At 39.7% G+C, this 16199-nt stretch overlaps 1 protein-coding gene across 13 annotated transcripts in view; it reads left to right on the forward strand.

The window, feature by feature from the left end:
* UIMC1 (ubiquitin interaction motif containing 1) overlaps window positions 1–11860 on the forward strand; it is a 179678-nt gene extending 167818 nt beyond the window's left edge. For 9 of the 13 annotated variants that reach the window (XM_037823038.1, XM_037823039.1, XM_037823033.1 and 6 more), the window contains 3 exons: window positions 9670–9733; window positions 10859–10901; window positions 11397–11860. In XM_037823038.1, coding sequence (XP_037678966.1) covers window positions 9670–9733; window positions 10859–10901; window positions 11397–11607 — 318 coding nt within the window. In that variant the 3' untranslated portion in view covers window positions 11608–11860. The remainder of the gene's footprint in view (window positions 1–9669; window positions 9734–10858; window positions 10902–11396) is intronic. The other 4 variants (XM_037823040.1, XM_037823042.1, XM_037823041.1 and 1 more) reach the window with 1 other exon arrangement.
* The last annotated feature ends 4339 nt before the right edge of the window (window positions 11861–16199 follow it).

Raw genomic sequence — 16199 nt, forward strand, 5'->3', positions numbered from 1 at the left:
CCCCCACCATCAGGTCTGGCTGCACCAGTTTGGTGCACTGATTGGACTCCCACTAGATTCAGACCCACACTCGCCGCATAAACGAAGTTAGGGAGAACTGGCTTGAGGGGAATAGGTGGCTCAGGGGCACCGTCTGCTGATAACTCAGGGAAAGTGCATTCCACCAAGCTGTATATCTGACAAATTATAGATAATTGTTCAAATAAGCTTGCATACCCTAAAAGAACCCTATCAAGATAAGCAAATGCCCAGAAGCTAAAACAACAAAAAATTTTAAAGCATATGAATAATCCAGAAAATATGGATAACCCAAACCCAAATACCCAAATCAAAAAATTAGAGGAGACACAGTACTTGGAGCAATTAATCAAAGAAGTAATCACAAACGATGAGATCATGGGACAGGATATAAAGGAAATGAAGAAGACCCTAGAAGAGCATAAAAAAGAATTTTCAAGAGTACATAAAAAATAGACAATCTTACGGAAATAAAAGAAACTGTTGATCACGTTCAAAAGATTCTGGATACACATAGTACTAGATTAGAGGAAGTTGAGGAAAGAATAAGTGAACTGGAAGAGAGCAGGCTTGAAAGTGAAAGCACAAAAGAAAGAATGGAGAAAAAATTAAAAAAAATTTGAAATGGATCTCAGGGATCTATATGATGGACAGTATGAAGCCCACAAATACAAGAATCGTTGGTGTTCCAGAAGGGGAAGAGAAGGGTAAAGGTCTAGGAGGAGTATTCAAAGAGATTGTTGGGGAAAACTTCCTAGCCCTTCTAAACGACATCAGTACAAAAATTGTAGATGCCCAGCGAACTCCAAACAGAAAAAAATCCAAATAAACCCACTCCAACACATATTCTGATCAGATTGTCAAATGCTGAAGAGAAGGAGCAAGTTCTGAAAGCAGCAAGAAAGAAGCAATTCACCACTTACAAGGGAAACATCATAAGACTAAGGAGTGACTACTCAGCAGTCACCATGGAGGTGAGAAGGCAGTGGTATGACATATTTAAAATTCTGAAAGAGAAAAATTGCCAACAAAGAATTCTTTACCCAGGAAAGCTCTCCCTCAAATTTGAGGGAGAGTTTAAAATCTTCACAGGCAAACAAATGCTGAGAGAATTTGCTAACAGAGACCTGCCTTACAAGAGATACTAAGAGAATTTGCTAACAGAGACCTGCCTTACAAGAGATACTAAAGGGAGCCCTACAGGCTGAGAAACAAAGAAAGGAGAGGGAGGTAAGGAGAAGGGTTCAGAACTAAAGAGATTTAGTAAGGGTACGTTAAGGGAAATAGAGAAGGGAAAAAATGTATCTGTCAAAAAAACGCTAAAGGATAGGATGGCTGATTCAAGAAATGCCTTTACAGTAATAACAAGGAAAGTGAATGGATTAAACTCCCCAATTAAAAGATACATATTGGCAGAATGGATTAAAAAATATGAACCATCAATATTTTGCTTACAAGAGACTCATATTTGACCCAGAGATGCAAAGAAATTGAAAGTGAATGGATGGAAAAAATTATTCCATGCAAGCTACAGCCAGAAGAAAGCAGAAGTAGCAATATTAATCTCATATAAGATAGATTCTAAATGCAAGTATGTTACAAGAGACAAAGAAGGTCACTATATACTAATAAAAAGGGCAATTCAGCAAGAAGAAATAACAATCATAAATGTCTATGCACCCAATCAAGGTGCCCCAAAGTACGAGACAAATATTGGCAGAACTGAAGGAAGTAATAGATGTTTCCACAATAATTGTGGGAGACTTCAGTACATCATTCTCTCCTATAGATAGATCAACCAGACAGAGGACCAATAAGGAAATTGAAAAACTAAGGAACCTGATAAATGAACTTGAATTAACAGACATATATAGAACATTACGTCCTAAATCACCAGGATACAATTCTTCTCTAGTGCTCACGAAAGTTTCTCCAGAATAGATTATATGCTGGGACATAAAACAAAGCCTCAATAAATTTAAAAAGGTTGAAATTATTCAAAGTACATTCTTTGATCACAATGGAATACAATTAGAAGTCAGTAACCATCAGAGACATAGAAAAGTCACAAATATCTGGGGGTTAAACAACATACTCCTAAACAATCAGTGGGTTACAGAAGAAATAGCAGGATAAATTACTAAATATATAGAGACTAATGAAAATGAGAACACAACATATCAAAACTTATGGGATGCAGCAAAGGCGGTATTGAGGGGGAAATCTATATCTCTAAATGCATACATTAAAAAGGAAGAAAGAGCTAAAATCAAAGATCTAATGGAACAACTGAAGAAGCTAGAAAATGAACAGCAAACTAATCCTAAACCAAGTAGAAGAAAAGAAATAACAAAGATCAAAGCAGAAATAAATGGCATAGAGAACAAAAAAACAATAGAGAGGATAAATAACACCAAAGGTTGGTTCTTTGAGAAGATCAACAAGATTGACAAGCCCCTAACTAGACTGACAAAATCAAAAAGAGAAAAGACCCAAATAAACAAAATTATAAATGAGAGAGGCAACATTACTGTGGATCCCGAGGAAATGAAAAAAATTATAGGAGGATACTATGAACAACTGTATACCAACATACTAGATAATGTAGAAATGTAGAGGAAATGGACAATTTCCTGGAAACACATGAACAACCTAGACTGACCAGCGAAGAAATATAAGACCTCATCCAGCCAATCACAAGCAAAGTGATCCAATCAGTCATCAAAAAGCTCCCCACAAATAAATGCCCAGGGCCAGATGGCTTCACAGGGGAATTCTCCCAAACTTTCCAAAAAGAACTGATACCAATCTTACTTAAACTCTTTCAAAACATTGAAGAAAATGGAACACTACCTAACTCATTTTATGAAGCTAACGTCACTCTAGTACCAAAACCAGATGGATATGCTATAAGAAAGGAAAACTATAGGCCAATCTCCCTAATGAGTATAGATGCAAAAATTCTCAACAAAATACTTACAAATCAAATCCAAAGACACATTAAAAAAATCATACACTTGACCAAGGGGGGTTCATCCTAGGCATGCAAGGATGGTTTGACATACGAAAATCAATCAATGTAATACAACACATTAATAAAGCAAAAGGGAAAAATCAAATGATCATCTCAATAGATGCTGAAAAAGCATTCGACAAAATCCAGCATCTTTTTTCGATAAAAACACTTCAGAAGGTAGGAATTGAAGGAAACTTCTTCAGTATGATAAAGGGCATATATGAAAAACCCACAGCCAGCATAGTACTCAATGGTGAGAGACTGAAGGCCTTCCCTCTAAGATCAGGAACGAGACAAGGATGTCCACTGTCACCACTGTTATTCAACATTGTGCTAGAAGTGCTAGCCAGAGCAATCCGGCAAGACAAAGAAATAAAAGGCATCCAAATTGGAAAGGAAGAAGTAAAACTGTCATTATTTGCAGATGATATGATCTTATATCTGGAAAACCCTGAGAAATTGATGACACTGCTACTTGAGCTAATAAATTTAGCAAAGTAGCAGGATACAAGATTAATGCACACAAGTCAGTAATGTTCCTATACACTAGAAATGACCTAACTGAAGAGACACTCAAGAAAAAGATTCCATTCTCAATAGCAACTAAAAAATCAAGTGCCTAGGAATAAGCTTAATCAAGGATGTAAAAGACCTATACATAGAAAACTACATAACTTTACTAAAAGAAATAGAAGGGTACCTAAAAAGGTGGAAAAATATTCTTTGTTCATGGATAGGAAAGCTAAATGTCATTAAGATTTCCATTCTACCCAAACTCCTCTACAGATTCAATGCAATTCCTATCAAAATTCCAACAACCTATTTGGCAGTCTTGGAAAAGCTAGCTGACAAATTTATTTGAAGGGGGAGATGCCTTGAATTGCTAACAGCATTCTCAAAAAGGAAAACGAAGTGGGAGGACTTACATTCCCTGACTTTGAAGCTTATTATAAATCCACAGTAGCCAAAACAGCATGGTACTGGCACAAAGACAGACATATTGATCAATGGAATCGAATTGAGAATTCAGAGATAGACCCCCAGATCTTTGGTCGACTGATCTTTGTTAAGACCCCCAAAACCACTGAACTGGGACATAACAGTCTATTCAACAAATGGGGCTGGGAGAGCTGGATATCCATATGCAAAAGAATGAAAGAGGACCCCTACCTCACACCCTACACAAAAATTAACTCAAAATGGATTAAAGACTTCAATTAAAGAGACAGTACCATAAAACTCCTAGAAGATAATGTAGGGAAGCATCTTCAAGACCTGGAGGTCACTTCTTAGACCTTACACCCAAAGCACAAGCAACAAAAGAAAAAATAGATAAATGGGGACTCCTGAAACTTAAAGTCTTCTGTACCTGAAAGGAATTTGTCAAAAAGGTGGAGAGGCAGCCAACTCAATGGGAAAAATATTTGGAAACCATGTATCTGATAAAAGACTGGTATCTTGCATATATAAAGAAATCCTACAACTCAATGACAGTAGTACAGACAACCCAATTATAAAATGGGCAAAAGATATGAAGACAGTTCTTTGAAGAGGAAATACGAATGGCCAAAAAACATGAAAAAAATGTTAGCTTTTAGAAAGATGCAAATTAAGACTACAATGAGATATCTCACCCCAATTAGATTGGCTGCCATTAAACAAACAGGAAACTATAAATGCTGGTGGGACTGTATAATGGTACAGCTACTCTGGAAGACTGTCTGGTAGTTCCTTAGAAAACTAGATGTAGAGCTACCCTTCGATCCAGCAATTGTACTTCTCGGTATATTTTTGGAAGATCTGAAAGCAGTGACACGAACAAGATGTCTGCACACCAATGTTCATAGCAGCATTATTCACAGTTGCCAAGAGATGGAAACAATCCAAATGTCCTTCAACAGATGAGTGGGTAAACAAAGTGTGGTATAGATACACGATGGAATACTATGCAGCAGTAAGAAGGAACAATGTCATGGAACATAGGACAACATGGATGAACCTTGAGGACATAATGCTTAGCGAAATAAGCCAGGCACAAAAAGAGAAATATTGTATGTTACCACTAATGTGAACACTGTGAAAAAATGTAAAATAAATGGTTTATATTGTAGAATGTAGGGGACCTTGCGATAGACAGCAAATAGTGAAGGGGGAGTGATAATCTAATAAGAACAGATAAGTTATGGAAGGTAAACTTAATGTTCTGGGAATGCTCAGGAATGAACTATGGTTTGTTACTTTCTGGGGGTATGGTAGAAACAAGTTTGCAGAAATGTACTTATTTTAGGTTATTTGTTTTTCTTATTCCTTTGTTGGATTATAGTCTGTTTATTTTCTTGGGGTAGGATAGGAACACGTTGGAAGCAATGTAGTTATTTTAGCTTATTTGTTTTTTCTTATGCCTTTGTTTTGGTTTTATTTGAAATGGTTTATTTTTATTTTTAATTTTTAAAAATTTTTGATAACATTAAAAAAATGAGTGTGAAAAAAATAAACGAACAGTGGCGGGGAGAGGGGAATGGAATGTTTTGGATCTTCTTTTTTATCCTAATTTTTATTTTATTTTTTGGAGTAATGAAAATGTTCAAAGATTGATTGTGGTTATCAATGCACAACTGTGAACAACTAATTGTATCCTTTGAAGGATTGTGTATTATGTTAATATTTCTCAATAAAAATGCAATTTTAAAAAATCCCACATCAAATATCATACCTGATGTGAAAGGTTCAATGCTTTCCCTTTAAGATCATGAACAAGATAGGGATGCCCACTGCCACCCCTGTTAATTTAGCATTGTACTAGAAGTTCTAGCCAGAGCAATTATGCAAGTAAAAGAAATAAAAGACCTACAAGTTGGAAAATAAGAAGTAAAATTATCCCTATTCACAGATGATATGATCCTGCTTTTGGAAAATCCCATAAATTCACAAGAAAGCTACTAGAACTAAAAAATGAATTCAGCAAAGTTGCAGGATACAAGAAAAACACAAAAGTCAGTATATTCTATATTCAGTAATGAACAATCGTGAAAGGAAATCAAGAAAACAATTCCATTTACAATAACATCTAAAAGGATAAAATACCTAGGAGTCAGTTTAACCAAGGGGTAGAAGACTTGAACACTGAAAACTAGAAAACATTAATGAAAGAAATTAAAGAAGACTTAAAGAAATGGAAAGACATCCCATGGTCATGGATTGGAAAACTTAATATTGTTAAGATGGCAATTCTGCCTGAAGGGTTCTACATATTCAATGCAATCCCTATCAGAGCTCCAAAGTTCCGTTTCCGTTTGCAGAAATGGAAACGTTGATTCTAAAATTCACATGGAATTGTTAGAGGCCTCAAATAGCCTAAACAATCTTGAAGAAGTAGAATAAAATTGAGGGACTCACTTCCTGATTTAAAAACTTATAACAAAGCTACAGTAATTGAACCATTGTGATACCGGCATAGACTAATGGATTAGAATTGAGAGTCTATACATCTATGACCGGTTGATTTTTGAGAAGGGTACCAAGTCCATGCAATGGGGAAAGAATAGTTTCTTCAGCAAATTGTGCTGTGACAACTGGAAATCCACATGCAAAAGAATGAATGTCTACCCTTACCTCTCACCATATACAAAAATTAATTCAAAATGAGTCAACAACCTAAATATTAAGAGCTAATACTATGACGCTTTTACAAGAAAACCGAAATATATTTAGGACCTTGTAATAGGCAATAGACTTTTAGATTTCATACCAAAATCACAAGCAATGAAAGGAAAAATAGATAAAATGAACTTCATCAAAATTAAAAATTGTTATGTACCAAATGACATTATTAAGAAGGTGAAAAAAGCCTACAAAATGGCAGAAGGTTTTTGGAAACTGTATAGCTTATAAGGATTTAATATCCAGAATAATATAACAACAAAATGATAACCCAATTTTTTAAAATGGGCCAAGGATTTGAATAGACATATCTCCAAAGAAGATATTCATATAGCCAATAAGGATATGAAAAGGTGCTCAATATCATTAGCCATTAAGGAAATGCAAATCAAAATTGCTAGATGCCATTTTATGCCCACTAAAAGGGTTACTGTAAACAAAAGGAAAATAACAGATGCTGGCGAGGATATGGAGAAATAAGAACCCTCCTACATTATTGGTGGGAATGTAAAATGATGACTGTTCTGGTTTGCTAATGCTGCCATTATAAATGCAAAATACCAGAAATGGATTGGCTTTCATAAAGGGGGTTTATTTGGTTACAATTTTACAGTCTCCTAAGGCCATAGAAGTGTCCAAACTAAGGCATCAACAAGAAGGTACCTTCACTGAAGAATGGCCGATGGTGTCCAGAACACCTCTGTGAGCTGGGAAGGCACGTGGCTGGCATCTGCTGTTCCCGGATTGCATTTCAAAAAGGCATTCTCCAAAATGTCTCTGGGTTTGTCTCTCTCAGCCTCTTCAGCTCCTGGGCATCTAACCATCTGGGGGTCCTCTTAGTTTCTCCAGAGCAAACTCTGGGTTACCATCTCTTAGCTTGGCATCTCCAAACATCCTTCTGTCTACATCTCCAAGCATCAGCGTTCAATGGCCTTCTCCAAAATTTCCCTCTCAGCTGCTCTGAGCTCCTTCTGTTTGTGAGCTCTTTTTTAGGACTCTAGTGATTAAATCAAGACCCACCGTGAATGAGTAGGGTCCATATTTTCATGAAAATAATTTAATCAAACATTTTACCTGCAGTTGATTGAGTCATATCTCCATGGAAACACTCAATCAAAAGATTCCAACCTAATCAACACTAATACGTCTGCCCCTACAGGATTGCATTAAAGAATATGGCTTTTGGAAGGACATAATATGTCCATACTGGCACAGTGACACTGCTATGGAAAACAGTTTGGCAGTTCCTCAGAGAGTTAAAAATAGAATTACCATATGACTCAGCAATTCCTGTCCCAGATATATATACCCAAAAGAATTGAAAGCAGGGACTCAGACAGATATTTGTACACCAGTGTTTATTGCAGCATTATTTACAATAGCCAAAAGGTGGAAGGAACTGAACTGTCCATTAATAGAAGGGTGAATAGACAAAATGTAGTATATCCATACACTGGATTATTGTTCAGCCATAAAAAGGAATGAAGTGCTGATATATGTTGCACAAGGATGAACCTTGAAGATATCATGTTTTGTGAAATAAGCCAGACACAAAAGGACAAATATAGTATGATTTGTCTTATATGAAATACTGAGAATAAACAAATTCATAAACAGAAGGCAGGATAGTGGTTACTAGGTAGGGAGGGGGATGGGGAGTTATTGCTTAGTGAGTATGAGTTTTGGTTTGGGATGATGAAAATAGCCTGGATGTACTGGTTGAAATTACACAGTATTGTCAATGTACTTAATGTCGAAGAATTGTCTACTTAAAATGGTTAAAAGGGTTTTTTTATGTTACATATATATTCCGGTTTGCTAATGCTGCTGTTAGGCAAAATATCAGAAATGGATTGGCTTTTATAAAGGGGGTTTATTTGCTTACAAATTTACAGTCTGAAAGCCATGAAAATGTCCAATTTAAGGCATCAGCACAGATATACCTTCACCAGAGGAAAGCCAATGCCATCCAGAAAACCTTTGTTAGCTGGAAAGGCATGTGGCTGGCATCTGCTGATCCTGAGTTGTGTTCCAGCTCCTCTCTCAGCTCCTGTGCATTCTTCATAACGTTGCTCTTGGGGCATTTTGTTATCTCTTAGCTTTTCTGGAGCAAAATGTCAGCAAAAGTCTGCTTTCAGTGGCTACCTTTTATATGTCTCTCTATGTCTCTCTTGGCTGCATCAGCGAGCTCCTGTCTGAGCTCTTTTATAGGACTCCAGTGATTAAATCAAGACCCATGCTGAATGGGTGGGGCCACACCTCCATGGAAATAATCTAATCAGAGGTATTACCCACAATTAGGTGGGTCACATCTCCATGGAAACACTCAGTCAGAAGGTTCCAACCTAATCAACACTAATACATCTGCCCCCACAAGATTGCATTAAAGAACGTGGCGTTTTGGGGGACATAATACATCCAAACTGGCACAATGTATTTTACCACAATTAAACATAAATAAATCATATAAAAACATAAAGCAGCAGCTTTGTATTCTAGGCTTACTAACATAGCAGTTGCAGCATTCTAAGATTGGGAATTAATTATGTGTCATGCCAAGAAGAAGGGACCCCTTTATGAATGGGGTTATTTTGAGGTAGTGCTTATACCATAGAGCCAATTTTTCTTCTGGTATCAATTCCTGTAGAAGCTACCTTTAAGCTATTGTTTTCTATCTTAAATCTCCCAAATCTATCACAGAACATAGGCCACTGTTTGACATGATCTTGGTTGACTAACTGGCTTGTCTCTGATATCCATTCGTAGATAATATTCTTGGCATAGGAATATATTTTATTCATCACTGTGTGCTTTTTTTTACTCATGTACCCTCCTTTATTAGAAAGCAAAAGACTTTTCTAGAGCTGTGTGCCACACCTCTTTTCTTCTGGAAACAGGTGTGATCTGGGCTAGGGCAGTTGTATTTTAGACTCTCTGCCATGAGGTAACCCTTCTTGTATTTTTCTCTGTCACAGGAAAAAGGCCATAATGAAGGGCGTCTCCTTAGCCTCTTGGAACAGTCAGAGTACAAGTCTGCAGGTGAGGACTCCAGGACTAGTTTTCTGGGCTTGTGCCCAAGGCCTTCCAGTGAACATATTGCCACTGCTAACTCCCTATTTGTTGGGGTTCTGTGGGTCCACATTTGAACCAGCCAGCCAACCTCTGAGACCTAACCTGATCATCTCTTCCTAAGGAAGGTGGGGGGCAAGAGGACGGATGTTTTCTCTTACTCATTTGTTTCATTTCAGGCTTTCTAAAGCCTGCCATCAGGACCTCCTGTTGAACTGGGGAAAAACATTTTTATATCACAGGGGAATGATATGAGCCCCAAGTATACCTGCTAAAGGAACAGGCATGGAAAACCAGGCATGGACATTACTGCCTCTACCTCATGCTTTGTGCATCGTTCATATGTTACCTTTAGCTTAGTGTCCCAACCTGTGTTCCTGAGGGATTGCCGGAAGTAACTCTGTCTCTTTTTGCCCGGCATTTTGGCAGCAGTAGAGCAGGTTAAGAGCATCTCCAGATGCGTGTTTGAATTCTGATTCTGCTATTTATCTTGCTCTTTGATCTTGCACGAATTACTTAACCTCTCTGAGGTTGTTTAGCCTCTTCTGTAAATAGAGGTAATAATAGTAGTTTCATAGATCGGATTATATTCAAGAAAGCTCCAAACATATTACCTGGCATAAGTAGATCTTGATAAATGATAGCTGCTAATTGGTTCTGTTGTTGTGATTAGTTGCTATTGTTAAAATTCACCATATGCAGGTGGGAAAGGGTTTTTTTTAAGCCTGGTGAGATTTGTGTACTCTCTGGTTCTAATAGTACATCTTCACCAAGCAAATCTGGTGTGCCTTCTGATGGGTATAAAAAGGCAGCCTTTCCAAGCCTCACATCTTGATGCCTCTATATAAGCAGGTTATGAATCTCTGCAGGTGGAAGATTTCCCTTGGCAACCCCTTGTTCCAAGATTTGAAGTAAATTTACTTAGCGGTTGTTCATTCAAAAGTGGTCACCTCGGTACACATTCCATTGGATCTAAGCTACTTGTATAGACCTGATGAAAAGCATGGCCAGAACACAGGAAGCACATGATCAGGGAGAAGATGTATGAGTACCAGTACTATTACCAACATTATTACTTTTCCTCTCCTATCACAGATGCAGCAATAAAGACCACATCTTCAGAAACAGGAGCCTTCAGGTGAATTGGGGTGTTCCTTGAAGTGTAGCTGTCAAAAGTTCTACAGAGTTCAGGCCTGATCCTGTGTTCCTTGTGTCATGTGATACTCAAACTGTTGACTTAGAAATCACTGGAACTATGTGACTTCTTTCTGGAGTGAGAATTAGTTGGAGAGGTCAGATCACTCATGGTGTTAAAATTAGCAGAGCAAATGCTCTCTCTGTCTTACTCCTCTCTACCTCCCTATCTCCTCCCAGCCCCAGTCTTCTGACCTGGATTTCAGGTAGATGGGGAATTTTAGGTTTGAGTCCTCACTCTCTCACTGTGGCTTTAGATATATGATTTAACCTCTTTATACCCAGTGTCCTCATCTGTGAATGGGGAATGGTAGTACTCACCTGGTGCTATTATTGCAAAGATTACATTAACTAATTTATGTAAAAGTCCCTGGTACAGTGCATGGTACACACTTGGTGCTTAGTATATATTGAACCTGAATTTTTCCCTTCTTTCTAGGGTTCCCTCACCAGAGATGGAAGGGGCAGGCTGCAGCAGAGAAATGCCAAGTTCCCTTGCACATTTCGACTTAAATGATTCTCCCATCAAGTCTTTTGTTTCCATTTCAGAAGCCACAGATTGCCTAGTGGACTTCAAAAAGCAATTAACTGTTCAGTCAGGTAGTCGGACACGGACCAAAGCAGGCAGAGGAAGGAGGAGAAAATCCTGAATTTTTAGGGTCAGGATGTTGTCAAAGCCATTAGCAATAGGGGTGGACCATGTTCATTAAGCTGCAGTGGTCTCTAGTTCATTGTTGAGAAAGTTCTGGCCCTGCAGTTTTTAGCACCAAAACCCAGTCCGCATCCTGGTTTTTATGTTTTCTATGATCTTTACAGACAACTGTGTATAGTATTTTGTTTTATAACAGTCTGTTTGAATTCACTTACCGTTAAAAAGAAAATTTAAATATATTTATCTGTGTTTGTATGAAATCTTATTTCAGTAATGGAAGTTTTCCCTTTTTTTCCCCCTCTGTGTTGCCAGGGTTTAGGGGTGGGGGATGTTTGCATTGTAGAGGTACTTCTTAGACTCATAAATTACATGTTTCTGAATGAATTCCATTAGTGATCTTTGACATACACCTATCTTCACCGAATATGCAGTGCACAATGCTGAATACTGTGTGGTTACTCCCTTGACCTTTTCTGACATCATTCTGGAAGGTGCCAGGGGCATTAAATCCTACTATTTATTCTACTTACTCCCACCATTCACTGCTGCCTAACTTCATCTTGCTCTCCTTACCCAGTTACGAATTCTCAGCTAGAGCAAAGGATCTTTGAGGGATGTGTCCTGCCATTCTTCCTAAGAATTTGTAAGTGAACACTCTGTCATTAGTTTCTATGCAATTATTTTTTCTTCCTAGATTAGTCAGTGGGGATGCCAGGCATATTCATCTTTTAAAACTGAGATTGGTTCTTCTTGCTGCCAAAGGTTATAGCAGCAACAGGAAGTAGCTTCTATTGCAATAACCTGACTTAAAGAAGTACATATTCTTGCCCACATTGCCTGGGAGCTTCCAGGGCAGAACACAGTTGTGGTCTGTCCTCAGTAATGGGCAGACTCCAAAGACGAAAGGAGAAACAGCTACTGAGGGAGACAACCGAAAAAGGAGGTTAGGAAAGCTAGCTTTGACCAAAGTTGATTTGAAGCTACAATGAAAGATTGGGGGGTGGGGGGTGGGGGAGTTAACTGCTGGACCCTTTAGACAGGGACACCACTCATACTCTCTTGATTTCTGATTTATCAAGTCCAAAGTTACCTTTTCCTTTATTTTAAAATGAAAATAATCTGGGATGGAAGACAACACAGGCCTTTAGGACACATTTCCTGCCTAAATCCCTTTGCTCACAAGCTATTTCAGTTACAAGAAGGCAGGATGGTGGGCTTACTGTTTTTTCCTTCCATAGATTTAGTGTTTGATGAGGCTGACACTGTACATAAGTAGTAGCTATTTTTTTCTTTTTCTTTCTTTTTTAAATTGTGTAAACATATTATATAACTTAAATCTTCCCATCCCAACCCCTCCCAAGCATACCAGTCATTGTGAGTAGGATTAATCACATTCAGTGTTGTAGTCCCTCTCCATCATCTATTTCTATCACTCACCTTTCTTCCCCAAACTGAAGCTCCTACACTCATTTTGCATTAGTTCCCCACTGCCCCTGACCCCCCACCCCTGGTAACCTGTACTCTACTTTCTGTCTCTTATGGGTTTGCATATTCTCCAGTATTTTCTAGCTCTTATTTTTTGAGCATCTGTATGGCCCAGGCAATGTATGTTCTTTCATTTAATCCTCACAGCAACTCTATAAAATAGGTATTATCCCCCTTTCTCAGATGGAGAAACAAAGACTCAGGGCAACATATAAAGCCATTCCTTGTCCATGGCAGTGAGACCACAGTGCCCTTGCTCTTCAGGCCTAAAAGAAAAAGTCTATATATTGTCCTGTTTTCCTTCCAATGAAAAGTAGTTTTATCAGTTATGTCCCGTCAGCTTAACTCTCACTAATCTCTCTGATTAAATGGCAATTTATTGGAGGTAGAGCTCTATAAACAGGGGATAGTGTGTTTATCTGGCTGCCTAAAGATAAGAAAAGGGAAAGGACTGAGTCTAGAAAGTAAATTATTTAGCTTAAAATGGAGCAGTCTCCCTAGAACATGGGTGCAGGAGGGAGTGGATCAACAGGACCAGGAACAAGTAGCTAGGAAAAACAACTGTCCCCACCACCACCACCACCACTACCCTCCCCCCACTGTCTTTGGTAAGGACTGTTTGTTTGCCCTCACTCTTATTCTCCCCATACTAGTGATCCTGACGAAGAAGCATTAGTGAAATAGTGAAGACAAAGTTATTGGAAAGAGTTATCAGGTCAACCTGAGTCTGAATCTCTGCTTCTGATAAAAGTTACTTAACCTCTCTGAGACCTAGTTTCTTTGTCCTTAAAATGGGAAAAATCATACTTTCAGGGTTCTAAGGATAAAGATGATGTGCATGAGGGATCTGACACAGTATCTACCGCCTAGACCTTAATGAATAAATGGCAGCAGCTGTTACTAACATCATGCAGGTATCCTGTGTCATAATCGTTGCAGTGGAGGGGCCTGAGAGAGGAAGGTGGCGTGCAGGTACGAGAGGAGACAGTTGTTAAGAGCAATGTGCACTCAGTTCTGTCAGCCACCGTCCTTCCACACAAAGCTTGGGCCCTGGGCCTCCAGAGCTCTCCCAGGGTCCCTGGGGTTTTGCTTCTTTGGCAAGCTGGGAAGCACTTGTTCTGCTGATGTTGCCGACTCACAGAGAGCCGGGAGATCTGTGAACTTCACCCCTTATCACAAGAAGGGAACTTCTCTGTGTTGGACATTGTAGTTGTATTATTTCACATAATCCTTACAACCACCCTTAAGCAGAGACTGCTCTGCCTGTGTCCTTTGGGCCACCACCATTCTGTTATATACCCACAGGGTTGTATTGCAAGTATCTGCCTCCTCGGCCTGAGGACTTACCTGGGCTTATGTAGGGTGGTCTAGGGGTGCCAGGGAGTTAATGCCCCTGGGACAGCCAATGAAACAGAAGTTGCAGGTAAATACCCCAGCTTTCTCACCCCTTGGATGGGACAGTTCTGAGGCACATTCTATCCTGTCTCCCAGAGCTCCCCTATGGGATTGAGCCTTGGTAGTTCCCAGCAGCAACTTAATGCACAGTTGGCTTCCTTCCTTGCTGCCCCCCCCCCTCCACTTCCAGCTCCCCTGTCAGTGCTTCCTGGCTCAGGGTAGGGACTAGGGTGAGGCAAGTAGAGGTATCTAGGATGCATAATGTAAAGAGGCATTTGCCCTCGGGTTCATTTAAGTGCAGAATGGGTACTTGGACAGATCTGAGAGGGCCTCGTTGAAGTCTTTGTGCCCTAGGCACCTCACTTGACTCAATGTAGTCCTGGCCCTGTCCTGGATCACTTTCCAAATAAACTACTTGCACTCAAATTAGGTCTGCTCCTGGAGAAACCCAACCTGGGATAAACCCTGTGAAAGAATTGGTCTCCATGTTTCATATATGGAAAATTGAGGCTCAAAGAATTGAGGAAATCTGCCTAAGGTCATACAGCTGGTAAATGGGCTGGGATTCAAACCTAGGTTTGTCTGCCCATCCTCTGTACTGGAGCTCATGCTCTGTACTATACTGCCTCCCACCCCCCACTCAACTCACAAAACTAGTGGCTCAGTGCACATTCTAAGTTTGGGCAATTTTGCTGTTTGTGATGGGCTCATTCTCACCCTAATTTGATTTTAGCAGTAGCAGATGGGAATTTGGGGGAGGGGAAGGCAGGTAGTAAGTGGTAGTAGTGGGAAGATGGAAGAGTAAAGAGGTTTCTGGAACCATATACACTGGGAAGATACGAAGAAGTTACTTATTTTCTCTCAGTTTCAAAAGACTTTGACTATTGAAGTTAGGGGAAGGGCTCTTCAATTGAACAAAAATTAACTGATAACTATGTCAGGTCTATAACTGGACCCTGGAGCTCCAAAGGTTAATAAGAAACCTCCAGGAGCCCACACTATAGTAGGGGCAGACAAACACATAAACAGATTATTTTAATACACTGTTGTAATTGCAATGATAGAAGAAAATCCAAGATACTATGGGATCACTAAGTCAGGTCATGCTCATCCAGGGTCAGGGCCAGAAGGAGCTGGTCAGGCAGGGCTGTCCAGTGTTGGTAATGCCTGAGCTGTAACTTAAAGAATGAGGAAAAATGAGTCAGGTGAAAAGGATGGAGAGGGCAAAGGGGGAGATATTGCAGAGGATCATGAACAAAGACAACAGTAAGAAGCTTGGTGTGCATAGAGAGCTGCAAGCATGTGGAGTGTGAAGTGTGTGGTGGGAATGGTGGACAGGCTTACTGAGGGCCCTGCGTGCCTGGTTGCGGAGCGTTCTGAAGGTGGTGAGAAGCAAGTCCAGAGCAGCCCAGCAGGGAGAGCCTGGGGCTACTGGCCCAGCAGCGATGCTGGCTGCTGCCAACCCTTACCCCAGCTGGCTACCTCTCCCCATTCTTTAGTTCCTTCTGGATAGCTGGAGATTGGCACTAAGGGGCTATGAGGAAACCTTGTCAGAACTTGTCCTTCCCTTTGTTGGTCAGTGGCCATCTGGTGTCTGAAGAGAACAGCTGGCATTGGCCATATCTCTGCTTCAGCCAGGACTGTCATAGCTGCTCACAGAACTAAAGCCCAGTCTGCCCCCTCCACGGGCCCTGACACAGACCTTCCCTT

This window comes from Choloepus didactylus (genome assembly GCF_015220235.1).
Source record: "Choloepus didactylus isolate mChoDid1 chromosome 11 unlocalized genomic scaffold, mChoDid1.pri SUPER_11_unloc1, whole genome shotgun sequence".
Taxonomy (NCBI): Eukaryota; Metazoa; Chordata; class Mammalia; order Pilosa; family Megalonychidae; genus Choloepus; species Choloepus didactylus.